General features: G+C 38.3%; 1 protein-coding gene across 1 annotated transcript in view; it reads left to right on the top strand.

Annotated features, from left to right (window-relative positions):
- Window positions 1-24,508, top strand: part of MTRF1 (mitochondrial translation release factor 1) — a gene marked incomplete at its 5' end in the record, with an annotated part of 55,280 nt that extends 30,772 nt beyond the window's left edge. Inside the window, 4 exons of the mRNA XM_079722124.1 lie at window positions 10,445-10,562; window positions 16,176-16,312; window positions 19,573-19,671; window positions 24,183-24,508. Of these exons, the coding sequence (XP_079578250.1) occupies window positions 10,445-10,562; window positions 16,176-16,312; window positions 19,573-19,671; window positions 24,183-24,296 (468 nt within the window). The 3' untranslated portion in view covers window positions 24,297-24,508. The remainder of the gene's footprint in view (window positions 1-10,444; window positions 10,563-16,175; window positions 16,313-19,572; window positions 19,672-24,182) is intronic.
- Window positions 24,509-27,748: the final 3,240 nt, after the last annotated feature.

Here is a 27,748-nt window from a genome sequence, read left to right as displayed (position 1 = left end):
ACCAGGGAAGCCCAGCAGTTGTCTTATATATTGAGGCGCTCCTATGTTGGGTGCATATATATGTATAATTGTTATATCTTCTTGGATTGATCCCTTGATTATTAGGTAGTGCCCTTCCTTGTCTCTTGTAACATTCTTTATTTTATAGTCTATTTTATCTGATATGAGTATAGCTACTCCAGCTTACTTTTGATTTCCATTTGCATGGAATATCTTTTTCCATCTCCTCACTTTCAGTCTGTATGTGTCCCCAGGTCTGATGTGGGTCTCTTGTAGATGGCATATATACAGATCTTGTTTTTGTATCCATTCAGCATGCCTGTGTCTTTTGGTTGGAGCATTTAATCCATTCATGTTTAAGGTAATTAACGATAAGTATGTTCGTATAATCATTTTCATAATTGTTTGGGGGTTTTTTTTGGTAGGTCCTTTTCTTCTCTTGTGTTTCCCACTTAGAGAAGTTCCTTTAGCATTTGTTGTAGAGCTGGTTTGGTGGTGCTTAATTCTCTTAGCCTTTGCTTGTCTGTAAAGCTTTTGATTTCTCCATCGAATCTGAATGAGATCCTTGCTGGGTAGAGTAATCTTGGTTGTAGATTCTTCCCTTTCATCACTTTAAGTATATCATGTCACTCCCTTCTGGCTTGTATAGTTTCTGCTGAGATATCAGATGTTAACCTTATGGGAGTTCCCTTGTATGTTATTTTTCATTTTTCCCTTGCTGATTTCGATAATTTTTCTTTGTCTTTAATTTTTGCCAATTTGATTACTATGTGTCTTGGTGTGTTTCTCCTTGGTTTTGTCCTGCATGGGACTTGCTGCACTTCCTGGACTTGGGTGGCTATTTCCTTTCCCATGTTAGGGAAGTTTTCAACTATAATCTCTTCAAATATTTTCTCTGGTCCTCTCTTTCTCTCTTCTCTTTCTGGAACCCCTATAATGCAAACGTTGTTGCATTTAATATTGTCCCAGAGGTCTCTTAGGCTGTCTTCATTTCTTTTCATTCTGTTTTCTTTATTCTGTACCGCAGCAGTGAATTCCACCGTTCTGTCTTCCAGGTCACTTATCCGTTCTTCTGCCTCAGTTATTCTGCTATTGATTCCTTGTAGTGTAGTTTTCATTCCAGTTATTGTATTGTTCATCTCTGTTTGTTCTTTAATTCTTCTAGGTCTTTGTTAAACATTTCTTGCATCTTCTCGATCTTTCCCTCCATTCTTGTTCCGTGGTCCTGGATCATCTTCACTATCATTATTCTGAACTCTTTTTCTGGAAGGTTGCCTATCTCCACTTCATTTAGTTGTTTTTCTGGGGTTTTATCTTGTTCCTTCATCTGGTACATAGCCCTCTGCCTTTTCATCTTGTGTATCTTTCTGTGAATGCAGTTTTTGTTCCACAGGCTGTAAGATTGTAGTTCTTCTTGCTTCTGCTCTCTGCCCTCTGGTAGATGAGGCTATATAAGAGGCTTGATGGGCGGGACTGTTTTTTGTTTCTTAAGGTAAGCTTGTATAGCTATAAACTTCCCTCTTAGAACTGCTTTTGCTGCATCGCATAGGTTTTGGGTCGTTGTGTTTTCATTGTCATTTGTTTCGAGGTATTTTTAAATTCCCTCTTTGATTTCTTCAGTGATCTCTTGGTTATTAAGTAGTGTGTTGTTTACCCTCCATGTGTTTGTATTTCTTACAGATTTTTTCCAGTAATTGATATCCAGTCTCATAGCGTTGTGGTCAGAAAAAATATTTGATATGATTTCAATTTTCTTAAATTTACCAAGGCTTGATTTGTGACCCAGGATATGATCTATCCTAGAGAATGTTCCATGAGCACTTGAGAAGAATGTGTATTCTGTTGTTTTTGGATGGAATGTCCTATAAATATCAATTAAGTCCATCTTGTTTAATGTATCATTTAAAGCTTGTGTTTCCTTATTTATTTTCATGTTGGATGATCTGTCCATTGGTGAAAGTGGGGTGTTAAAGTCCCCTACTATGATTGTGTTACTGTTGATTTCCCCTTTTATGGCTGTTAGTATTTGCCTTATGTATTGAGGTGCTCCTATGTTGGGTGCATAAATATTTGCAGTTATTATATCTTCTTCTTGGATTGATCCCTTGATCATTATGTAGTGTCCTTCTTTGTCTCTTCTAATAGTCTGTGTTTTAAAGTCTGTTTTGTCTGATATGAGAATTGGTACTCCAGCTTTCTTTTGGTTTCCATTTGCATGGAATATCTTTTTCCATCCCCTCACTTTCAGTCTGTATGTGTTCCTAGGTCTGAAGTGGGTCTCTTGTAGACAGCATATATATGGGTCTTGTTTTTGTATCCATTCAGCCAGTCTATATTTTTTGGTTGGAGCATTTAATCCATTTACATTTAAGGTAATTATCGATATGTATGTTCCTATTCCCATTTTCGTAATTGTTTTGGGTTTATTATTGTAGGTGTTTTGCTTCTCTTGTGTTTCCTGCCTAGAGAAGTTCCTTTAGCATTTGTTGTAATGCTGGTTTGGTGGTGCTGAATTCTCTTAGCTTTTGCTTGTCTGTAAAGCTTTTAATTTCTCTGTCAAATCTGAATGAGATCCTTGCTGGGTAGAGTAATCTTGGTTTCAGGTTCTTCTCTTTAATCACTTTAAATATGTCCTGCCACTCCCTTCTGGCTTGCAGAGTTTCTGCTGAAAGATCAGCTGTTAGTCTTATGGGGATTCCCTTATGTGTTACTTGTTGTTTTTCCCTTGCTGCTTTTAATATTTGTTCTTTGTATTTAATTTTTGATAGTTTGATTAATATGTGTCTAGGCATGTTTCTCCTTTGATTTACCCTGTACGGGACTCTCTGTGCTTCCTGGACATACCTATTTCCTTTCCCATATTAGGGAAGTTTTCAACTGTAATCTCTTCAAATATTTTCTCAGTCCCTTTCTTTTTCTCTTCTTCTTCTGAGACCCCTATAATTGGAATGTTGTTGTGTTTAATGTTGTCCCAGAGGTCTCTGAGACCATCCTCAATTCTTTTCATTCTTATTTCTTTATTCTGCTCTGCAGTAGTTATTTCCACTATTTTATCTTCCAGGTTACTTATCTGTTCTTCTGCCTCTGTTATTCTGCTATTGATCCCTTCTAGAGAATTTTAAATTTCTTTTATTGTGTTGTTCGTCTCTGTTTGCTCTTTAGTTCTTATAGGTCGTTGTTAAACGTTTCTTGTATTTTCTCCATTCTATTTCCAAGATTTTGGACCATCTGTACTATCATTATTCTGAATTCTTTTTCAGGTAGACTGCCTATTTCCTCTTCATTTGTTAGGTCTGGTGGGTTTTTGCCTTGCTCCTTCATCTGCTGTGTGTTTCTCTGTCTTCTCATGTTGTTAAACTTACTGTGTTTGGGATCTCCTTTTTGCAGGCTGCAGGTTTGTAGTTCCCGTTGTTTTTGGTGTCCTTCCCCAGTGGCTCAGGTTGGTTCAGTGGGTTGTGTAGGCTTCCTGGTGGAGAGGACTAGTGCCTGTGTTCTGGTGGATGAGGCTGGATCTTGTCTTTCTGGTGGGCAGGTCCACGTCTGGTGGTGTGTTTTGGGGTGTCTGTGGCTTTATTATGATTTTAGGCAGTCTGTGTGCTAATGGATGGGGTTGTGTTCCTGTCTTGCTAGTTGTTTGTCAGGGTATCTTGCACTGTAACTTGCTGGTCGTTGAGTGGAGCTGGGTCTTGGCGTTGAGATGGAGATCTCTGGGAGATTTTCACCGTTTCATATTATGTGGAGCTGGGAGGTCTCTTGTGGACCAGTGTCCTGAAGTTGGCTCTCCCACCTCAGTGGCACAGCCCTGACGCCTGGCTGGGGCACCAAGAGCCTGTCCTCCACATGGCTCAGAATAAAAGGGAGAAAAAAAAGAAAGAAAAAAGAAGATACAATACAATAAAATAAAATAAAGTAAAATAAAATAAAGTTATTAAAATAAAAAATAATTATTAAGAAAAAAATTAGGTAATAAAAACATAAAAATGGACTGACAGAACCCTAGGACAAACGGTAAAAGCAAAGCTATACAGACAAAATCACACACAGAAGCATACACATACACACGCACAAAAAGAGTAAAAGGGGAAAATATATATATATTGTTGCTCCCAAAGTCCATCTCCTCAATTTGGGATTATTCGTTGGCTATTCAGGTATTCCACAGATGCAAAGTTCATGAAGTTGATTGTGGAGATTTAATCTGCTGCTCCTGAGGCTGCTGGGAGAGACTTCCCTTTCTCTTCTTTGTTCGCACAGCTCCCGGGATTCAGCTTTGGATTTGGACCCACCTCTGCGTGTAGGTCGCCTGAGGGCGTCTGTTCCCAGCCCAGACAGGATGGGGTTAAAGGAGCAGCCGCTTCGGGGACTCTGGCTCACTCAGGCAGGGGGGAGGGGGTACAGATGTGGGGCGAGTCTGCGGCGGCAGAGGCCAGCATGACGTTGCACCAGCCTGAGGCGCGCCGTGTGTTCTCCCAGGGAAGGTGTCCCTGGATCACAGGACCCTGGCAGTGGCGGGCTGCACAGGCTCCCGGGAGGGGAGGTGTGGGCAGTGACCTGTGCTCGCACACAGGCTTCTTGGTGGCTGCAGCAGCAGCCTTAGCGTCCCATGCCCGTCTCTGGGGTCCGTGCTGATAGCCGCTGCTCGCTCCCGTCTCTGGAGCTCCTTTAAGCGGCGCTCTTAATCCCCTCTCCTCACGCACCAGGAAACAAAGAGGCAAGAAAAAGTCTTTTGCCTCTTTGGCAGCTCCGGACCTTTTCTTGGACTCCCTCCCGGCTAGTTGTTGTGCACTAGCCCCCTTCAGGCTCTGTTCACGCTGCCAACCCCAGTCCTCTCTGGGGGATCTGACCTCTGAAGCCCGTGCCTCAGCTCCCAGCCCCGACCCATCCCAGCGGGTGAGCAGACAAGCCTCTTCGGCTGGTGAGTGCTGGTCGGCACCGATCCTCTGTGCGGGAATGTCACCGCTTTGCCCTCCGCACCCCTGTTGCTGCGCTCTCCTCCATGGCTCTGAAGCTTCCCCCCTCTGTCACCTGCAGTCTCTGCCCGCGAAGCGGCTTCCTCATGTGTGGAAACCTTTCCTCCTTCACAGCTCCCTCGCACTGGTGCAGTTCCCATCCCTATTCTTTGTCTGTTTTTTCTTTTTTCTTTTATGCTACCCAGGTACGTGGGGAGTTTCTTGCCTTTTGGGAGATCTGAGGTCTTCTGCCAGCGTTCAGTAGGTGTTCTGTAGGAGTTGTTCCACGTGTAGATGTATTTCTGATATATTTATGGGGAGGAAGGAGATCTCCGTGTCTTACTCTTCCACCATCTTGAAGCTCCTCCTCTCTTATTTTACCTCATTATAAACTCGTATATTGAATTTCATATATTGACCTCATTATAGACCTATGGATTTTTTAAATTCAATGAGTTATAATCACTATTGTTTTTCTTTCTTATTAAATTGAGGTATAGTTGATTTACAGTACTATATTAGTTTCAGGTGTACAACATAGTGATTCACAATTTTTTTAAGTTTTATAGTTTTTATAAAATATTGGCTCTATTCCCTTGTGCTGTACAATATATCCTTGGGGCTTATTTACTTTATACATAATAGTCTGTACGTCTTACTCCCCTACCTCTATTCTTCCCCTCTCCCCTTCCCTCTCCCCACTGGTAACCACTGGTTTGTTCTGTATCTCTATGAGTCTGTTTCTTTTTTGCTATATTTAGTAGTTTGTTTTATTTTTTAGATTCCACCTATAAGTGATATCATACAGTATTTGTCTTTGTCTGACTTATTTCACTAAGCACAGTACCCTCCACATACATCCACGTTATTGCAAATGGCAAAATTTCATTATTTTTTATGGCTGAGGAATATGCCATTGCATATATATACCACATCTTCTTTATCCATTCTTCTGTTGATGGGCACTTAGGTTGCTTCCATACCTTGGCAATTGTAAATAATGCTGCTATGAACACCGTGGTGCATATATCTTTTCAAATTAATGTTTTCATTTTTTTTCGGATTTACAACCCAGGAGTGGAGTTGCTGGATTGTATGGTAGTTCTGTTTTTAGTTTTTTGAGGAGCCTCCATACTGTTTTCCACAGTGGCTGCACCAGTTTACATTCCCAGAGTGTACAAGGGTTCCCATTTCTTCACATCCCCACTGATACTTGTTGTTTGTGGTCTTTCTGATGATACCCATTCTGACAGGTGTGAGGTGATATCTCACTGTGGTTTTGACATGCATTTCTCTGATGATTAGTGATGTTGAGCTTCTTGTCCTGTGCTTGTTGGCCATCTGAATGTCTTCTTTGGAAAAATGTCTGTTCATGTCTTCTGGCTATTTTTTGACTGGGTTGTTTGTTTTTTTTTATGTTGAGTTATATCAGCTGTTTATATATTTTAGATATTAACCCCTTATCATCATACCATTAGCAAGTATTTTCTCCCATTCAGTAGGTTGCCTTTTTGTTTACCTATTTTTTCCTATGTTGTGCAAAAGCATTTAAGTTTGATTAGGTCCCATTTGTTTATTTTTGTTTTTGTTTCCTTTAGGAGACATATCCAAAAACTATTGCTACAATTTATGTCAAAGAGTGTTCTGCCTATATTTTCTTCTAGGAGTTTTATGGTCTTACATTTAGGTCTTAAATTCATTTTGAGTTTATTTTTGTATATGGAATGAGAAAATGTTCTAATTTCACTCCTTTACGTGTAGCTGTCCAGTTTTCCCAGGACCACTTATTGAAAAGGGTGTCTTTTCCCCATTGTATATTCTTGCCTCCTTTGTTGCACATTAATTGACCATAAGTGTTTGGGTTCACTTCTGGACTTATTATTCTGTTTCATTGATCTATGTATCTGTTTTTGTGCCAGTACCATACTGTTTTGATTACTGTAGCTTTGTGGTGCAATCTGAAGTTAGGGAGTGTGATAGCTCCAGCTCTGTTCTTCTTTCTCAAGATTGTTTTGGCTATTTGGGGTTTCTTGAGTTTCCATATAAATTTTAAAATTATTTGTTCTAGTTCTGTGAAAAATGCCATTGGTATTTTGATAGGGATTTCATTGAGTCTGTAGGTTGCCTTGGGTAGTATGGTCATTTTAACATAAAATTCTTCCAATCTATGAACACAGTATGTTTTTCCATCTGTATCATCTTCAGGTTCTTTCATCAGTGTCTTGTTGTTTTCTGAGTACAGGTCTTTTACCTCCTTAGGTAGGTTTATTCCTAGATATTCTATTCTTTTTGATGCTATTGTACATGGGGTTGTTGTTTTAATTTCTCTTTCTGATAGTTTGTTGTTAGTGTATAGAAATGCAACATATTTATGTATATTAGTTTTGTACCCTACAACTTTACCAGATTCATTGATGAGCCCTAGAAGTTTTTTGGTGGTGTCTTTAGGATTTTCTATGTATATTATCATGTCATCTGCAAACAGTAACAGTTTTACTTCTTCCTTTTCAATTAGATTCCTTTTATTACTTTTTCTTGTGTGATTGCTGAGGCTGGGCAGTCACTATTGTTTTTAAAGTTCAAATTGTCCCATTTGGCCTGTAGTAGCCTTTCTATGGTAGCCCCTTTTGAAATGACCCAATCAGTCTTTGAGTGCATACTTGCTTTCTGTTATAATAGACATCCCAGGCTACCTTGTACTCTGCTGCCTCAGACTTGGAGTCACACCTGGTTCTTTTTAGTGGGGAATGTATCCAGAAATCAACGTATGGGGACTAGGTCTGCTCATTATTACTAAAGTGTACTTATTACATCAAGACTCTTCAGTGGATAGAATTAGGAAATACATATGATTTTAAATCAAAGGTTCCTATTATTATTACTTCCAATTCAAATTTACAGGGAGTATCTTTCCTGTACCTTTTTGCACTTTGTTTTATATCTTTCCTCTTATAGTTAAAATCTTCTTTCTTAATCACTTTTAATATGTTTACCTTTTGCTTTATTATACTATATATAAAATAGTTTCAAATTTTTTCAGTAAACTACTTAGTAATGTTTAATATTTCTGTTGTTAGAATGTAACCCACCAAGAAAGCAGTCAGAGTAATATGTTCAAAGACCATCTGAAATAATGTTTTTCTGTGTGGTTATGTCATTATTATGGTAAATATTTTGATCCATTTGTTTCTGGTTATATTTAATTTTTAAGATTTAATTTTTCTTTCCTCTTTTCTCTTTTATTTTTGGTGTAATCAGCATTTATGTGGTTCAGAAATCAAAACCATAGAGTTGTCTTGTTTCCATTCTTATTCCTTCCACCCCATTCTCACCTATCCCCTTGTTGTCTTCATATTCTTGAAAATTAAACTCATTTAGTGAAGCTTCATTCTCCTAAACAGGGCTTTATTCTCTTAATTGACATTTTAAATTCTTTGTATATTAATAAGTCACTGTTTCTATGTTCAGAATTCCCCAGAAGTTATTAGGTAGTTTCTATAACATTTGGGAGAACATGACATATAACATCGACATATTTGCTGTATAACTACTTAATATACTGTAACCACAGGAAATGGGAAATTACTTTTCATCTCTTTACTGTTTATTGAAATTTTAAGCTAGCCAACACTGGCATATTTTAACAAAGCCTGTATAATCTTTGCACTGTGTAATCTTTTTCTTCACCATATAGTACTCATCTTAGAGGAAACAAAAGAACAACCAACTAAGTTATATATTAGATTGTAACCTCAACCCTGTTATTAGTGTACTTTTCAAAGAGAATGGTCATACTTGCTATCTGTCATTCATTGAAATAAATGATAAATGTGGAACAAAATGTTAGGTCTCCCCTCAAAAACAGCATATTTTGTATATATTTGTATATATATCTGTATATTCATATATAGATACATATTTCTGTGCATTCGTGTGTGTGTGTATAAATGTCAGAAAATTTCCTAAGGCTGTCATAACAAATTACCACAAGCTTAGTAACTTAAAACCACAGAAATGTATTCTCCCACAGTTCTACAGGTCAGAAGTCCAAAATCAAGGTATTGGCAGGGCCATACTCCCTCCAGAGGTTCTGGGGGAGAATCCTCCCTTGCCTTTTCCAGCTTCTGGTATCTCCATGTGTTCCTTGGCTCGTAGCTGTACCACTCCAATCTTTGACTCCAAATTCACATGGTCTCCTCCTCTCTCTTCTCTAGGTGTCTTTTATAAGGACACTTGTCATTGGATTTAGGGCTTATCCGAATAATCCAGTATGATCTCATCTTAATTCAATTATGTCTGCAAAGACCCTTTTCCCAAATAAGGTTCCGGTGGTTAGAATAGAACATATCTTTTGGGGTGCCTCCGTTCAGTCCATTAACAAGCACACACATACACACACAGTGGATTCTCATTCACGGTTGTTATGTTCTACAAAGTCACAGTGAATACTGATTTAGTGAATACTGAACTATTTTTTCTAGGGAAAATATATATACATATCTCACATAGATTATAATCCTAAATCCTAGAAACAACCTATCCTGGTAGATTCTATTTTCTTTATTTTACAAGAGAGAAAATGATGTTCAGAAGTGGTAAGTGACTTGTCTTGAGGCACGTCATTCACAGGTGCCAGAGTTGAAATTCAAACCCTGTCCAACTGGCCCCAGAGCCAGAGCTTCTTGCACTGCCCTGCCCTGCCCTGCCTGTCCTGTCCTCATCCTCTGTCATCTCTGTAGGAGCTGAAACAAGAAAGCAGAGAGTCACCTTGTTGGACCTCAGCTGAGAACGTGCACATGTAGAGCAATTTGAATTTTTTGCTGCTCTGCATATGTCTGCAAATGACTGTGAAAGTGCTGCAATAATTGACTTGCGGGAACAAATAAATTCTAGCGAGTAGGTATATTCGCAAATACAGAATCAGGGAATAATGAGGATCAACTTTATATGTATGTATATATATTTTTAAAATATATGTTGTATCTAATGTAGCTTTGTGGGATGATAGATGATGAAACTTCTGAAAGATGACATAACTCAGTGATCTCATAGCATCATAAGTCAGTATTAAAAATAGCATCCGTTGGGGACTTCCCTGGTGGTCCAGTGGTTCAAAATCTGCCTTCCAATGCAGGGGACACAGGTTCAATCCCTGGTCGGGGAGCTAAGATCCCACATGCTGTGGGGCAACTAAGCCCACGCACCGCAACTACTGAGCCTGCGCGCTCTGGAGCCCACGTGCCACAACTAGAGAGCCTGCAAGCCTCAACCAAGACCTGATGCAGCCGAAAAAAAATAAATATTTTTTTAAAAAATAGCATCTGTTGGAATAGGGAGTTTATGGTTCTTTCTTTGGTTTAAGTTATTTCACCTCTTAGTCAAATGGCTATGACTTAGCACAAAATAGTACAGTTTATTTGAAAGATTTGGGATCAATTTAGTATTAAAGTATTTGTTGAGTGTGGAATTTACTCATGCTCTACGTTTTGTTCTAGGTAGATGTGAAAGTGGACCCCAAGGATTTACGAATAGATACATTTCGAGCCAAAGGAGCAGGAGGCCAGCACGTTAATACAACTGATAGTGCTGTCAGACTCGTCCATGTCCCCACAGGTAAGCTAGTCCTTCTGCTTTTGTACTTTTAACTGTTTTTCACATCTTATAAAACTATTTGGCATTTAGAAAGAGTCTTATGTTGGTGTCTGGTTCCTTGCACAAACCCTTTAAAGGTGACACTGGGGTCATGGGTCCGAGGTCCCCAAGGTGTTCATATTCCCTTCTGTTTGGAAAAGGAACCTCCTTGGCTGTGTGTATTTAAGAGTGAGGTTCTAAAAGCTGAGTGCATGGGTGCCACTTATCCACTAGTAAGTTTCAACTGAAATGCAGTCAGGTGATTAATCAGTTTTTTAATTAGAGCTCTTCAAGTGTCAGCATTTGTAGATCTTTTCTCTCGGGTAGTTTTTCTCCTGAGAAGGATCCTCCTCCAGGACACCCGAGAGTAAGGTCAAGGTCTCACCATTCAGTAAGCACACTTTTACTTAATCCTTTTTTATTCAGTTGTATGCCTCACACTTGCCTTCCTTTGCACCTATTTAGACTCAAGTCTGGAACTTTCCTTATTTAATTCTCTAAAGACTGTACTTCCTGCTTCCTGCAGATTGAGGGAGGGGACTTGAAGATCTTGTTGTTATATAGTCTTTCTGTATCTAGTCCCCAAACTGTCAACCCTGAGTTCTGGGGTGCCTCATTAGTGCCTCAATGCCAGAGCCTGTCTGGCCCTCAGCGGGCAGATGGACTTGGTTCTGGTCAGCATCTCCCTCGACAGGGGGTTCGACCTCACCTTCCTCCTCTCTGCTGAGTCATTTGCCATTCTTTCAGCCTCTTTTTCTTTTTCTTTCTTTAATTAATTAATTAAATAAATAATTTTAAATTGAAGTATAGTTGATTAACAATGTTTTAGGTGTACAGCAATCCATCCACTTTGTCTTTATATATTGTGTTTGGAGACTACACTCATCATCTCATTTTATTTCAGATGGAGTTTGTGTTCCTGTTCTTGTTGTATCAGTGCAATTTATAAAAAAATGTTATTGAAGTATAGTTGATTTACAATGTGTTAATTTCTGCTGTACAGCAAAGTGACTCATTTATAGATATATGTGTTCTTTTTTCGTATTCTTTTCCATTATGGCTTATCATAGGATACTGAATGTAGTTCCCTGTACTATATAGTAGGACCTTGTTGTTTACCCATCCTGTATATACTAGTTTGCATCTGCTAATCCCACACTCACCATCCTTCCCTCCCCCTACGCCACCGCCCACTTGGCAACCACAGGTCTGTTCTCTGTGTCTGTCAGTCTGTTTCTATTTTGTAGATATGTTCATTTGTGTCATTTTTTTTTTTTTTTGTAAATCACCTGGGCTTTCTTTTTTTAAATATAAATCTATTTATCTTATTTATTTATTTTTGGCTGCGTTTGGTCTTGGTTGCTGTGTGCAGGCTTTCTCTAGTTGCGGCGAGCGGGGGCTACTCTTCATTGCAGTGAGTGGGCTTCTCATTGCGGTGGCTTCTGTTGTTGCGGGCACAGGCTCTAGGCGTGCGGGCTTCAGTAGTTGTGGCACACAGGCTCTAGAGTGCAGGCTCAGTAGTTGTGGCTCACGGGCTTAGTTGCTCCATAGCATGTGGGATCTTCCCGGACCAGGGCTTGAACCTGTGTCCCCTGCATTGGCAGGCGGATTCTTAACCACTGCGCCACCAGGGAAGCCGTGTGTCGTATTTTAGATTCCCCATATAAGTGATATCATATGGTATTTGTCTTTCTCTTTCTGACTTCGCTTAGTATGATAATTTCTAGGTCCATCCATGTTGCTGCAAATGGCATTATTCATTCTTTTTTATGGCTGAGTAATATTGAATTGTATACATGCACCACATCTTCTTCATCCATTTATCTGTTGATGGACATTTAGGTAGTTTCCATGTCTTGGCTATTGTAAATAGTGCAAATAGACATAGGGTTGCATGGATCTTTTCGAATTATAGTTTGGTCTGGGTATATGCCCAGGAATGGGATTGCTGGGTCATATGACAACTCTATTTTTACTTTTCTGAGGAACCTCCATACTTTTTTCCATAATGGCTACACCAACTTACATTCCCACCAACAGTGTAGGAGGATTCCCTTTTTTCCACACATTCACTGACATTTATTATTTGTAGACACTTTTTTTTTTTTTAATGCCATCCATTACCTGGCCCTTGATTACTTCTCCATCCTTAATGCTTGGCAGGTACCCTCCACAGCCCATAGCAAACCTATTTCTTTCTTTTTTTTTTTTTTTTTTTTTTTAATAAAGGTGTCACATTTTATTTATTTATTTATTATCTTTGGCTGTGTTGGGTCTTCGTTTCTGTGTGAGGGCTTTCTCTAGTTGTGGCGAGTAGGGTCCACTCTTCATCGCAGTGCGCAGGCCTCTCACTGTTGTGGTCTCTCCTGTTGCGGAGCACAGGTTCCAGACGCGCAGGCTCAGTAGTTGTGGCTCACGGGTCCAGTTGCTCCGTGGCATGTGGGATCTTCCCAGACCAGGGCTCGAACCCGCGTCCCCTGCATTAGCAGGCAGACTCTCAACCACTGCGCCACCAAGGAAGTCCCTGTAGACACTTTTTAATGATGGCCATTCTGATCAGTGTGAGGTAGTTTTTGTAGTTTTGATTTTCATTTCTCTAATAGTTAGCAATGATGGGCATCTTTTCATTTGCCTGTTGGCCATCTGTATGTCTTCTTTAGAGAAATGTCTGTTTAGATCTTCTGCCCATTTTTCGACTGGGTTGTTTGTTTTTTTGTTACTGAGTTGCATGAACTGTTTGTATATTTTGGAAATTAAGCCCTTGTCTGTTTCATCATTTACAAATATTTTCTCCCATTCTGAGGGTTGTCTTTTTGTCTTGTTTATGGTTTTCTTTGCTGTATAGATGCTTGTAAGTTTGATTAGGTCCCATTTGTTTATTTTTGCTTTTATTTCTATTGCCTTGGGTGACTGACCTAAGAAAACATTGGTAGGATTTATGTCAGAATGTTTTGCCTATGATCTCTTCTAGGAGTTTTATGCTGTCATGTCTTACATTTAAGTCTTTAAGCCATTTTGAGTTTATTTTTGTGTACGGTGAGAGGGTGTGTTCTAAAGTTGTTTTTTTTTTTATAGATTCATTTATTTTTGGCTGTGTTGGGTCTTCGTTGCTGCGCACAGGCTTTCTTTAGTTGTGGCGAGCTGGGGCTACTCTTGGTTGTGGTGCGTGGGCTTCTCATTGCAGTGGCTTCTCTTGTTGCAGAGCATGGGCTCTAGGCATGCGGGCTTCAGTAGTTGTGTCTCACAGGCTCTAGAGAGCAGGCTCAGTAGTTGTGGCACACAGGCTTAGTTGCTGCATGGCATGTGGGATCTTCCCGGACCAGGACTTGAACCCATGTCCCCTGCATTGGCAGGTGGATTCTCAACCACTGTGCCACCAGGGAAGCCCCTAAAGTTCTTTACTGACTTTCATTCCATAAGAAACTGTAAAAACCTAGAATTATATACATGAGCAAAATAACAGAAAACGTCTAAAACAATTCCCAACAGCCATTGTTGGTATATATCTTTGGTGTATATCCTTTCAGATTCTTTTCTATGCATATATAAATATATCCTTTCTCACCAAAAGTGAAGTTATAATGTTTGTAGCTTACCATAATTTACTTAAGAAATCCACAAGTTGTTGAATACTTAGTATGTTTTACCTAAACCCTGTGTTCTGTATTATAAACAGTAATAATTAGCTTAAGATGAATTAAAAATTAAAAACAAAGTAAAAGGTGACCAAATTTCTGAAAAAAATGAACTAAAATACTTTAAAACACTAGAGGATTATAAAACCACCCTGGGGACATCCCTGGTGGTCCAGTGGTTAAGAATCGCCTTCCAATGCAAGGGACTCGGGTTCGATCCCTGGTTGGGGAACTAAGATCCCACAGGCTGTGGGGCAACTAAGCCCATGCACCACAACTAGAGAGCCCACGTGCCGCAACTAGAGAGCCCGCGTGCCACAACTAAGACCCGATGCAGCCAAAAATAAAAATAAACAAATAAATAAAATAAGTGAATTTAAAAAGTAAAATAAAATAAAGGCTCCTTGAGAGCATAGATGGTGTCTTATTCAAAAAGAAAAAAACTACACCCTGGTTAGCCATAAATTACTAACTTTGCAAAAGTGACTGATGCTTGTATTGCCAGACTACCTTGGGCCAATTTTTTACCCACTTAGATGTGGTTCTTGGACCTAAAGAGGACTTAAGTCTTACCCACAGACCTTTTTTTCAAAGCCCTTTTATAATTTTTTTTTAACAACTCCAGCACCTTGTTTCAACATAGTCTACCCCTCCCCCCAGTCCTCTATTCCTGAGGGAGTATTTAACGATTAAATACTCCTCTACAGAAAATGTATTAAAATAGATAATGAAGTGATTCCCTCAGGAATTACTGAGCTGGTGAGTAAGAAAAGGTCTGGCTTGAGCCACTGGATGAGAACAGTGCAGGTATATAGACAAAGTCAGTATGGGTCAGCTAATAAGAGGAATTTGAAACAAATCTCATGACTGTCTGGTTATCTTGAAATGGAAACTTTCATATTCCTTTGGGTGCTGAAAAAAGGATTCCTGATTTAAGAGAGCTCTTGGCAAGTGCTTGGAAGACGTGAGCAAGTTGGTGCCCCAGCCCAAATGCATGGCTGCAATAAAGCAGTCAAGAAATAACATTAAACCAATAAGGGGGAAGCCTGCTTAAAGTTATTAGCAGGTGTCATTGTAGCTTATTTAGACAGGGTGAAAACGTAGTTTGAAGAGTAGAATTTTATAGAAATTTTAAAAATCTCCAGCAAAATAGTTACTGCCTTATCAGTGCAACTGGCCTAAGCTAAGAGGGTTTTGGTTTTTGTGATGCAGAAAGGAAAGTACCTTTCACCTCTAGTGTACCTGGGAGCAGGATTGGATATAGACCTTCAGAGTGGTAGCTGCAAAGTTAAGAATACAGCCTGAAGTCTCAAGAGTCACCATTTCGGGGCTAGATTTGGGCTGGTAACTGGGCTACACAGTGAGTCAAACCCACCCAAATCCAGAGGTCGACTAACTAAAACATGTGCAGTTAGATATGTTGATTAGCTGGATTTAGAACCAAGACAACTGAGAAACTTTCACTATAAACTCTTCCTTTTAAAGAGTTTGGGTAGTTTTTCTTTATTGGTTTCTATATATAGTCTTTTTCTCTTTTTCCTGTTTCCTGTTATTTTTTTACTTGAAGTATAGTTGGTTTTTACAATATTATATTAGTTTCAGGTATACAACATAGTGATTCAATACCTTTACAGATTATATTCCCTTTAAAGTTATTACAAAATAATGGCTGTATTTCCCTGTACTGTACAATATACCCTTCTCATCTGAAATACCTCATTTAGACATCAGAATCTAAAGAGCTATCTAAGCAGTTACCATCATGACCCAGGAATAGTTTCTGGAGTGTGCTAAATCTAAAATGTTTCTCATCCTTTTCCTGATTAACCTTTCCCCCTTTAAAATGTTCCTCAGTTCTATCTTTTTTATCAGTTTTATTGTGATATAATCGACACCTCATCTCTATTCTAATTTGATTTGTGGAGGCTCCAGTTTAGCTCTGATCCCTGTTATTTTTCAGGACTTGTAGTAGAATGCCAACAAGAACGATCACAGATAAAAAATAAAGAAATAGCTTTACGTGTGTTGAGAGCTAGACTCTACCAGCAGATTATTGAGAAAGACAAGTGTCAACAACAGAGTGTGAGAAAACTGCAGGTAAGATTTATTGAGTGAAATAACTTAATGCCTCTGTACAGAAAGCCGTCATTTTATGCAGAAAATGTAGTAAATATTCTTAATAGAACGGAAATATCTTGGAGCATAGGAAAACATGCTCATTTGTAAATAGCAATAATTTAAGACTGACTGGTTATGGCTAAAGTTGGACATGCCAGTTTGGAAATAAGTAGAGGAGATATGTGTAAACTAAAAATTGTTTCCCAGTTGTTTCCCTCCAGTTTTAGATCATAATTGTCTTTAAAGGAAATTAGTGTAAAAGACAATTCTCTGGAAGTTAAGAGATTTTTCAGATTTTTAATTTAAAAACCTATGCTTTTATTATTGTATAACTTTATTTTTTTTCCTACATTAAAAAAAAATTTATTTATTTGGTTGCACCAGGTCTTAGTTGCGGCACATGGGCTCCTTAGTTGCGGCAGGCAGGCTCCTTAGTTGTGGCATGTATGTGGGATCTAGTTCCCTGACCAGGGATCAAACCCAGGCCTCTTGCATTGGGAGCGTGGAGTCTTATCCACTGCGCCACCAGGGAAGTCCCTATTATTGTATAACTTTATGTGGGATCAAAAATATATGGTACTGCAAAAAAGTGGTCATACTGACTGCTTCTGATGCAGTCTTGGAACCAGGAGTAGAAGAGAGATTAATTTTTTGCTATATACCCTTTTGTACTTTTTGAATTTTGTACTATATACATTTATATTATTATTTATACAAATATATAAATAGATAAGTTTTAAGCAAATGAATAAATGTCATTGTCTTAAGTAAACAAAGGGTTGTATGATTTTAAACTCTAAAAAGGTAAACTTTTTCTTTGAGAGAAATTGGAAGAGACAGTGGAACCCAGAAATAACTGTGCTTTTGTGTTATTTGCAGGTAGTTATACTACAGTAAATTTGGAAGGTTTTTGCGGCCTGTTGGGAAAATTAATTGTACAAAACTAAACATTAATTATTCTTTTCACCTGGGTGTCTTAGTCCTTCACACTTCTGCCCTTCTTGTTTCCCTTACCCACATTCTAACTTGCAAGTAGTAAAAGTGACAGGATAAATAATTGATTAAGCCTCTATCTGTGGTAATCCCAGTCTGTGGCACAGCGTCAGTATACACATTTGCAGATAGGAATGCTCATTTACAAAGCATTATTTCTTGGCAGCTAAGTGATAACATAAACACTGTCAGCTCTGCCACATTTGATTTAATAAAAGACATTGGGTTTTACTTGCCATTTGACATTTTGGCACCAGATGTTTCACCCAATAATTTTCAAAGTAAGTATTCAAGATCGGCCTTTCACAGGTTGTGGGCATGTGTGTCGTCTTCAGTGGTCTGGTTTGAAAGGCCAGAAATGACCTCCGTGTCTCCCAATTAACTTGTCCATCTGTGTGAAATTTTTTAGTAGATATTTCTGACACTTAGGAGTTTTTCTTCAGCTAATATATACAGTAGCTTTTATATGAAAGGCATTATGCCAGGTTCTCAACCCTGGTTCCACTTACCACCTAGAGAGCTTTATAGATGTCTAGGCCTCATCCCCAGAAATTCTGATATAATTGATCTGGGTGGGATCCTAGGCATAACTGTGGTGCCTTGGGATAGTAGTTTCCAAACCTGGCTGGTTGCAGAATGGTTGGCCTAGGGGCTGTTTTAAAAATACATAATCCATGATTCAGTATATCTTAGGTTAGGTTTTGGAATCTTTCATTTAAAAACATTCCCCTGGTGATCAGCCATACTTAGGACTTTAGTTTCATTAGTTTCATTAGTTTAGTTTCATTAGTTTCATATTGTTTGCTTTAGAAAGTAAGTTATAGCAATCTTTTTCTTTTATCTTAAAAAGTGAAAGTGAGATACCTGTAACTTATATAATATTGTAGCAACTATGCTTCAATGAAAATAAATAATAAAATAAATTTTAAAATAAAAAGTGAAATAGATAACTAATAAGAACCTGCTGTATAAAAATAAATAAAATGCTCAATTTCATTTCTTTTTATGGCTGAGTAATATTCCATTGTATATATGTGCCACATCTTCTTTACCCATTCATCCGATGATGGACACTTAGGTTGTTTCCATCTATGGGCTATTGTAAATAGGGCTGCTATGAACATTTTGGTACATGTCTCTTTTTGAATTATGGTTTTCTCAGGGTATATGCCCAGTAGTGGGATTGCAATTCAAAAATTCAAAAAAAGGTAAAAACATAAAAATAAAAAATAAAATAAAAAGTGAAAGTGAGTGAGAGAGGGTGTTGTGTGCATTGTATGTGGGGGGAGGGAAGGCAGATGAGCAGACTAAGAATACAAATAACCATAGCAAAAGGCAAACTGGTGTGCGGTGAAGAAGATTCCAAGTGCATGGGGTTTTGAAGGAGGAAGATAACATATTTCACACTGGGACCAGGAAAGACAGAGATGGTAGGAGAGTGTTAAGGAAGGGCACCCCTTGAGATGAGGTTTTAGCAGAGTTAACAGACTTGCACATAATTATGATATGGTATAATAAGTGGCATTATAGAGGTTCATATAATTTTCAGAAATAATGTTGAGAAAGTTGGCCACATTATGAAGTACCTTGAATACTGAGTTGAGTTGTGTCTGCTTAGTAGACAAGAAGGAGCCAGAGAAGGAAATTTATCAGAAAGCTGAGCTTTAGGAAAACTAAGCAGGGCAACACAATGTAAGCAGAGAAATGGAAGATTAATCAGGAGATTTTTACAGGAGTGTAATGAAAGTAATGAGCCCTTGAATGATAGCTAGTAGAAATGGAAAGGGCAGGATAGAATAAAAGACCCTTGAAACCACTGGAATTGGGTAGTTAGAGAACGGGATGAGCTGAAGTTCCTTTCACAGTCTATATCACAGCCTGGCAGATAGTAAGCTACCATGAAATGTTTGTTAAAGTGTAGGATGTCAGGTTTCCTACTTAGATCAGAGGGAACATTGTAGGGTCATTTATAGAAACCAGCAGGAAGAACTGACTGAGATAGAAAGATAATTTGGTTTTAAATATTTGGATTTGAGGTACCAAAGAGACGTTAATTCTTATAACTAAGCTTTACAGACCTGTAGTCTTAATAAGTTCTGCCCATTCTTATTCCTTGTCACTTTGTATATATGAATTTAGAAAAGATTTAAACTGTTAAAATAGAAAAGTCATTTACAAGCACTTTTTCTGTTGTAATAAAAGTAATTATAAAGTTAAAATATGAATTGCTTTTTGTTATGGCACAGGTGGGAACAAGAGCCCAGTCAGAGAGAATTCGGACATATAATTTCACCCAGGATAGAGTCACTGACCACAGGATAGCATATGAAGTTCGTAATATTAAGGTAATATGAATGAGTATGCTTTATGTGCCTTTGATTTTCAAAGAAAGTATAGTCAAATTCTAGAGAGTAATCTCTGAAATATTACCACGTAATTTAAAAACATTGAGATAGTTTATATTAGTACCCCAAATTTGCAAACATTTTTATTAGTTTGCTAGTAAGAAATATGGTCTTTATGCCAGTATGAAACAGCTATCTTTTAAATTCCAAATTCTTTGTTATGTAATCACAATGTATTAATGTATTTTCAGTACATGTCTATCAGTTTTCTATTACTGATTACCAAATTACTGAAAATTTAGTGGCTTAAAGTAATGCCTATTTATCATCTCACAGTTACTGTAGGTCAGAAAGCCAGGCACGACAGAGCTGAGTTCTCTGCTCTGGGTCTCACAAAGCTGAAAGGTGCTGGCCAGGCTGCATGCCTTCCTAGAGCTTGGAGTCCTCTTCCAAGCTCAGGTGGTTGTCGGCAGTATTCCATTTCCTTGAGTTGTAGGAGTGAAGCCTCCATTTTCTTGCTGGTCATCAGCTGGGTGCTGCTCTCAGCTCCCAAAGACTGACCACAGTTGCTTGCTGTCTAGTCCCCTTCGTGTGCCCTCTCCCATTGAATCTCTTGCAGGAATGGCCTTTTTAAGGACTCACCTGTTTAGGTCAGGCCCACCTGGATACTATTCCTTTTGATTAACTCAGAGTCAACTAATTAGCCATCTAATCACTGGAGTGATAGTCCATCATATTCACAGCTCTGCCTGCACTTAAGGGAGGGAATTTTGCAAGGTGTGTACACCAGGGAGCATCTTAGAATTCTGCCTACCACAACGTGTATCATTATATTCAGGTGTTACAATGATTCTGTTGGGGGGAAAAGACCCTGTCAGTTCGGTTTGAACATTCACCTAACTAAATCCCATGTCGTTGGGATCACTGACAGTAAGACATTAATGATGAAGCACAGAAAAAAATTTTTTTCCTTCCATTGAAGGGGAAAGTGAACTGGTTCTCATAAAGGACTATGTTGACAAGGCAGAAGGTAGAAGGTTTTGATCCTTGTCCTTGGTTCTGTGTGATGCCTCGGGCTTCTTTCACTTGATTCTGTCTCATTCTGTACATGAAATTAAAATCCTAGTTTTACAGAGGAAATGTCTGTGTTTTTAACATATTTAGAAATTTCTGTGTGTCTTATGCCACTTCCTCTGTCTTTGCAGCAATTTAAAGCTGTCTTGCATAAGAACATCATAGCCTTGTTGAAAAAGAAAACATTTACCAGCTTCCCTTTCCTCAGGAAATACACAGTAATAACCAAACATGTTTGGCCATACTGTTCTAATTACACCATAGTCTTTCAGTTGTTTTTCTCGTAGTGGTGATGGTTTTCCATGAGACAGCCACATTCTCATGACCAGTAATACTTTTCAGAAGAGCACATAGGTACTCAGCATAGTATTCAGTCATGAAACAGAGGCAGATTAACTGGCTTTTATAGTTAAAAAATATCTGACTTTGGCCTAAATACTAACATGTTATTACCAACTAAGCTAGCATGCCAGACTCAGAAAGAGTAAAGACAGTCATATTGGTATGCTCTACAAATCACTAAGCAACTTATTGGAAAGGAAGAAAATGCTCCATATTAGTGAAGGGAAAAAGTTTGAAAATGGTATAAAAAAATGGTGCAGTGAAACATTAAAATCTGTATACAGGACAGGAAAGAGACTAGTCGGACTGAATAATTTAGGAACTGAAGAGTTGCAGATGAGGCAGGAAAAGTGATGAAGGCCTTAACTCCAGGGCAGCCGCCACAGGACAGAATGGAAGGAGTGGAGAGGAAAGAAAGTGGGTGCCTGTGGGACTCTGCTCAGCTCTCCTCCCTTATTCTAGAACCTGGCCTTCTCCCTGCTCTGTCACTTTGGTTTGAACATTCACCTAACTAAATCCCATGTCGTTGGGATCACTGACAGTAATACGTTAATGACGTATTACATATTAATAACGTAATACCTGACCTTCTCCCTACTCCATCCACATAGTTCCTGATGGAGCTGCTATGTTCCTACATGATCATGATTTTGACCCAAGACAATTGATTTTTTGCGGCGGGGGTGGGGGAATCCAAACAAGCCCCCGTCAATGAGTTTCTTCCCAGGATTTTTAAACTAGAGACAAAGATGCTCATTCTCTTGGTGGATGAAGCTGAAATACGTAAAGCTTACAAGAGGTTAGAAGCCCCATTTCCAGGCATGGGGAGAAAGCAGTCTTCAGTGAGAGAAGAATGAAGCTGATATGTTGAAAGGAGCAAAAATGGGAGAACTGGATGCAAAGAATCCTGATGATGTGAATCCCCACATTCATTTATTCCTGAGGCCCAGCTTCATTCCCAGGGTGGTAGCAGCAGCCCTGTACATTCCTGCCCTTGGGTTCTCTGAGGTCACTCAGTATGCTTATTATGAATTCCCTTGTAGCTAATTTTATTGGTATTTGTATTTATCTAGATAATAAGCACAGACTACCATGTAATATATTATTTTGTATTTTTATTCTGTTTCCCAAATTCTTGTGCAGATTCCTTAGCATCAGCCTATCTCCTGCCCTGTATTCCAAGTACACTGGAAATTTACCCTTGTCCTGGGCTTTCAATGTATTTTGTTTTCATACCTTTCTTTATATTCATTCTTTTGACTGAAATGCTCTGTTTGTCTCTATTTGGAGAAATACTATTCTCTTTTTAAGACCTAATTCAAATTTTTCTTCCTTTATTTTTTAATTTCTTGCACTGTATTATGCTTATGTATTACCTAGGTCTCCCAGTAGATTGTGAGCTTCTGAGAGCTGGGAGCTACAGCTCCTTCATACACTTTTTTTTTTTTTTTTTTAATTTTTGGCTGCATTGGGTCTTCATTGCTGTGTGCGGGCTTTCTCTAGTTGTGGCGAGCAGGGGATACTCTTCCTTGTGGTGCGCGGGCTTCTCATTGCGGTGGCTTCTCTTGTTGCCGAGCACGGGCCCTAGGCACACGGACTTCAGTAGTTGTAGCATGCAGGCTCAGTAGTTGTGGCTCGCAGGCTCTAGAGCACCGGCTCAGTAGTTGTGGTGCACGGGCTTAGTTGCTCCGTGGCATGTGGGATCTTCCCGGACCAGGGATAGAACCCGTGTCCCCTGCAGCGGCAGGTGGATTCTTAACCACTGTGCCACCAGGGAAGCCCCAGCTCCTTCATCTTTGATCTTTGTATCACTAGCGCTCTGGTTAATCCAATTGAACTCTAAATGTGATGTGATTATCAATAAGAGTAATAATCCTTTTAACATAACTTCCAGATGATGAAATCACATTGGCAATATCATAATAATTTGAGCTTACAGGCACACTAATTTTATAAGCAATTTTCATATTATGTTCAAAATGGTATAAATCTTAATTTTAAAATTTCATCATAGTGCTCTTGCTCTCTGTTTAATTTTAAAGTTTAATCGACATCTTACTATATGCTGGTGTTTTGTGGAATACAAAGATAGTAAGGCATATCTTTTCCCCTACAGTTTAATTTGAAAGAGAAATGTGTACACTTAACCTGAAAATTAATTTCAAGACTATTCAAGAAAGACTAAATATAAGATTAGTTCATGCCTACATCTAAACTTCAAATGTTCTATGTTCCAGATGCCAACATTAAAATATTTCTATTAAGCCAATGTCTGGATTTTTAGCATTTCCAAAATAGGAGGCTGTGCTAATTCACTAATCCCAACAACTCTATTACACAGAACCTTTATAACACAAGAAAGGTACTTGAAGTCGTTATTTTACTCGTTTCTCAGAGAGAAGCTTCAGGGAAGACTGCAGGGAAGTCTTAACTGAAACAGTTTCCGCCCAATGGAATTATTTAGAGGTTAACATGAGAGAGGTTTTTCCCTCAATTTTTTATTTTGAAATGTTAAGCACACATGTTTAAAGACTAGTCCATATATATATATATACCCTATACCTAGATGCAACAGTTGTGAACATTTTGTTATGTTTGCCTTCTCTTTCTCCTCCACTCCCCCTTTCTCTCTATAGATACACCTGTGTTGCTACTGAACCATTGGAAAGCAAGTTGCAGACCTCAAGACTTGTCCCCGAAATATTTCAGTATAAATATTTTTCAATTACACAGGACTTCTAGATTTTAAAACCACTGTATTTCTAATTTAAGAAAGAACAGAACTATTATAAACCACTTACGGATTAAATAATTTGAATTTGGATGGTTGGCTAATTTAAAAATGCTAATTTAAACAATTTAAGAAAGAGTTTAATTCCATTTACTCTTTTGGATTCACGTTTTACATAAAAAGGCAAAATTAACTAGGAATCCTCCCAAGTTAGCAATTGTGTTCATTATATTATAGATTAGTAATCCTTTGTTGCTATTAAATAATGACTTTAAAGAAATGAAATAAATATATGCTTAATTCTTTGTTTTATTTCTCCTTTATTTCTAGTCATCAGGTTTTCATAGTAACTCTCTTTCACCAGGAATTTTTATGTGGGGAGAAGTGCCTGGATCAGCTAATTCAGAGATTGCTTCAATCAGCGGATGAAGAAACCATTAATGAATTTTTGGATGAAAACCTTAAATCAACAAAATAAATACTGATTTATAATTTATTATTATATAAATGAAATGGACCTATGTCAAGGAGCAGGCCGAGGTAGGGAAATCTTTATGAAAGTTGATAAAGAGCAGCTAAAAATACATGGTACTCACAAAAATATTTTTTAATGAATCCAGTCACATTTCTTGACCTAAGTTTATTTTAGGTTTCCTGTAAAGTACAATCCAGCTCTTCAAGTAGAAACAAAGCATGCATTGTTGAAAAGAGAAATAAAGTATTGAGAATTGACTATGTGATGTAGGACAGATCACTTGTTCTCTTTATGTGCCTTTTTTTAAACCATCTATAAATTAATTTAAACACATTTCACATCTGTTACTTCAGGACTTTGCCCGTGGTAAAATTTAGTGATATAAATTTATAAACTTGTTTGTAAACTCCTATTTAAAGACAAAGTACTATTAATCATGTTAAAGTTAGGACTTAAACTGCTACTTTTAAATAAAAAAGTAAATAAAAGTTATGAAGAATATGGGTTGAGGGCTTCCCTGGTGGCGCAGTAGTTGAGAGTCCGCCTGCCGATGCAGGGGACATGGGTTCGTGCCCCGGTCCGGGAAGATCCCACACGCCGCGGAGTGGCTGGGCCCATGAGCCATGGCCGCTGAGCCTGCGCGTCCGGAGCCGGTGCTCCGCAGCGGGAGAGGCCGCAACAGTGAGAGGCCCACGTACCGCAAAAAAAAAGAATATGAGTTGATAACAGTGAGCATCTCTAGGATATAGATGGTAGAGCTCTTGGAGAGCTGAATGAACTCTGTAGTGTACAAACTACAAGTCAATATTTAAAGCAGAGTCTCTGCTTGGCTTCTATTTCTTATTGTTCTTTGACTTAATAAGCATCAACAGATGTGGTGTAATATGAGTAATTCGCTGAGGTCGGTTTTGTGCCGTGATATATAAAACCTAGTCCTTACCTTACAGAACTTCCAGCTGAGCAGGGAGCCAAAATATAAGTCACCAACTCTAATTCAAAGTGGCATGTTGTATTTAGTAATTTTTCTCGGGAAGTTTCTTGAGTGAAAAAAGAGCAGTTGTTATTTTAGACAGTTCTTCAGAGAGGAACTGTATGCCAGGAAAGGCTAATTAAAATAGAGTTTTGAGACCAATTGAATTATTTGGAGGTGAAGATGAGAGAAATTTTTTCCCAAATTTTTATTTTGAAAATTTTCAAGCACACAGAAAAGTTTTTAAAATAATTTTTAAGAAACAGTTCAATGAATATTTTATCATCTGGATTCAACCATTGTTAATATTTTGCCACATTTGCTTTTTTTCTTTCTCTGTACAAATACACACACACACACACACACACACACACAGTGGTTGCTGGACTATTTAAAAGTTAGTTGCAGATCTTATAACACTACTCCTAAATGTTTCATCACATCCTAGGAAAAAGGACATTCTCATACAAAATTATAACTCCATTATCACACCGATTGTATATCAATAATAATAATAATATAATAATTATATAATATGATCTAATAGCTATTACCTATCAAAATTTTTTCAGTTATCCCCAAAATGTCTTTTTTTAGCTGTTTTTGTTTGTTTTGTCCAATCCAGGATCCAACCAAGACTCACACATTACATTTGCCAGTATCTCTTTAGTTTTTGGATTAATCCCCCAAGTTTTTTTCCATATGACACTGACCTTTTGAAGAGTCCCACAAGGTTGTTTTGTAGAATAGTCTACATTCTAAATTTGCCTGGCTGCTTTCTCATGCTGTTGGTAACTTTCATCCATCCCCTTAATGTACTATAAAGTAAAATTATGTCTAAAGATTAATTAAATTCAGATTAAACACATTTGGTAAGACTACCTCACAGGTGATGATGTGATACTGTATCATATCAGGAAGTTCCACTATTAGTGATGCTAAGTTTGAAAACTGTCAAATCTCTCCATTGTAATGGTACATGCTCTCCTTAATAATCAGTATGTAATCTGTGGGGTAGTACTTTAGCATCATATAAACATTTGATTTCTCATTGTGCAAGATAGCTTCTGAAATGACCCCAGTGACCCTGTTCCTGGCATTTCATGCACTTGTATGATCTCCCCTTGAATGTGGACCAGATTTATTGACTCTTTTCTAACAAGTAGAATACAATAGAAGTGGTGGGATTGTCATTTTTGATATTAGGTTGTAAAAAGACTTGCTTCTGGCTCTGGCTCTGTCTTTTTTTAAAATATGAATTTATTTATTTATTTATTTATTTATTTATTTTTGGCTGCGTTGGGTCTTTGTTGCTGCATGTGGGCTTTCTCTAGTTGTGGCTAGCAGGGGCTACTCTTCTTTGCAGTGTGTGGGCTTCTCATTGCGGTGGCTTCTCTTGTTGCCGAGGCTTCAGTAGTTGTGGCACGTGGGCTCAGTAGTTGTGGCTCGTGGGCTCTAGAACGCAGGCTCAGTAGTTGTGGCACATGGGCTTAGTTGCTCTGCGGCATGTGGGATCTTCCCAGGCCAGGGCTCGAACCCATGTCCCCTGCATTGGCAGGCAGATTCTCAACCACTGCGTCACCAGGGAAGTCCCTTAGCTGGAATTCTTTTTTTTTTTTTTTTTCAATTTTTATTGCAGTACAGTTGATTTACACTGTTGTGTTAGTTTCAGGTGTATAGCAAAGTGAATCACTTATACATATCCATATATCCACTATTTTTTTTTTAGATTCTTTTCCCATATAGGCCATTACAGAGTATTGAGTAGAGTTCAGCTGGCATTCTTTAAAGAAAGCTTTCCTTTGTCTTTCCTATCACTTTCTCTGAGTTGAGAGATAATTTAATCCTATTCGAATAAATATTATGATTCATGATTTCCCTAGGGGTAGGCATTCGACCACCACCACCACCCCCCGCCCCCCCCCCCCAATAATTGATGTCTCTGGAGAATCTGCTTTAATTTGAAAGAATGTTGAATAGGGAGTTTCAGGGTAAAAGTTAGAAACACAGAAAATGATTTTTGTTTTCAGGCATTTTATGTAACAGAGAAACGTTTATCCAAGGAAATGTAAATATTAAAACATTGTGTGAAACAAGGCAAAATGAAGATAGCCTAACTTAACGTATTTCCCAAACCTCTGTATTTACACAGATCATTTGGGAAACTTGCCATAATACAGATTCTGATTTAGTAGGTCTGGAGCCTGTGATTCTGTATTTCCAGCAAGCTCCCAGGTGATGATGGATGATGTTGATGAGCCACAAACACCACTTGGAGTAGCAAGGATCTAGGACATCTGTTATTTAATTAATGAGTACTTTCAGTTGTTATACACTTTGTTTTTGTACAGTGATATTCAGTTTAACTCATAACCTTGCTTTATTCAGATAGACCTTTAGTGTCCTAAACTACAAAGATAAACTTGACATTTTTAACTTTAGTAGAAAAATATTAGGAATGAATATATAAGCCAAAGATAAATCA

This window comes from Hyperoodon ampullatus (genome assembly GCF_949752795.1).
Source record: "Hyperoodon ampullatus genome assembly, chromosome: 16".
Taxonomy (NCBI): domain Eukaryota; kingdom Metazoa; phylum Chordata; class Mammalia; order Artiodactyla; family Ziphiidae; genus Hyperoodon; species Hyperoodon ampullatus.
The sequence above is the reverse complement of the archived record's forward strand: the minus strand, read 5'-3'. Positions and strand labels throughout refer to the sequence as shown.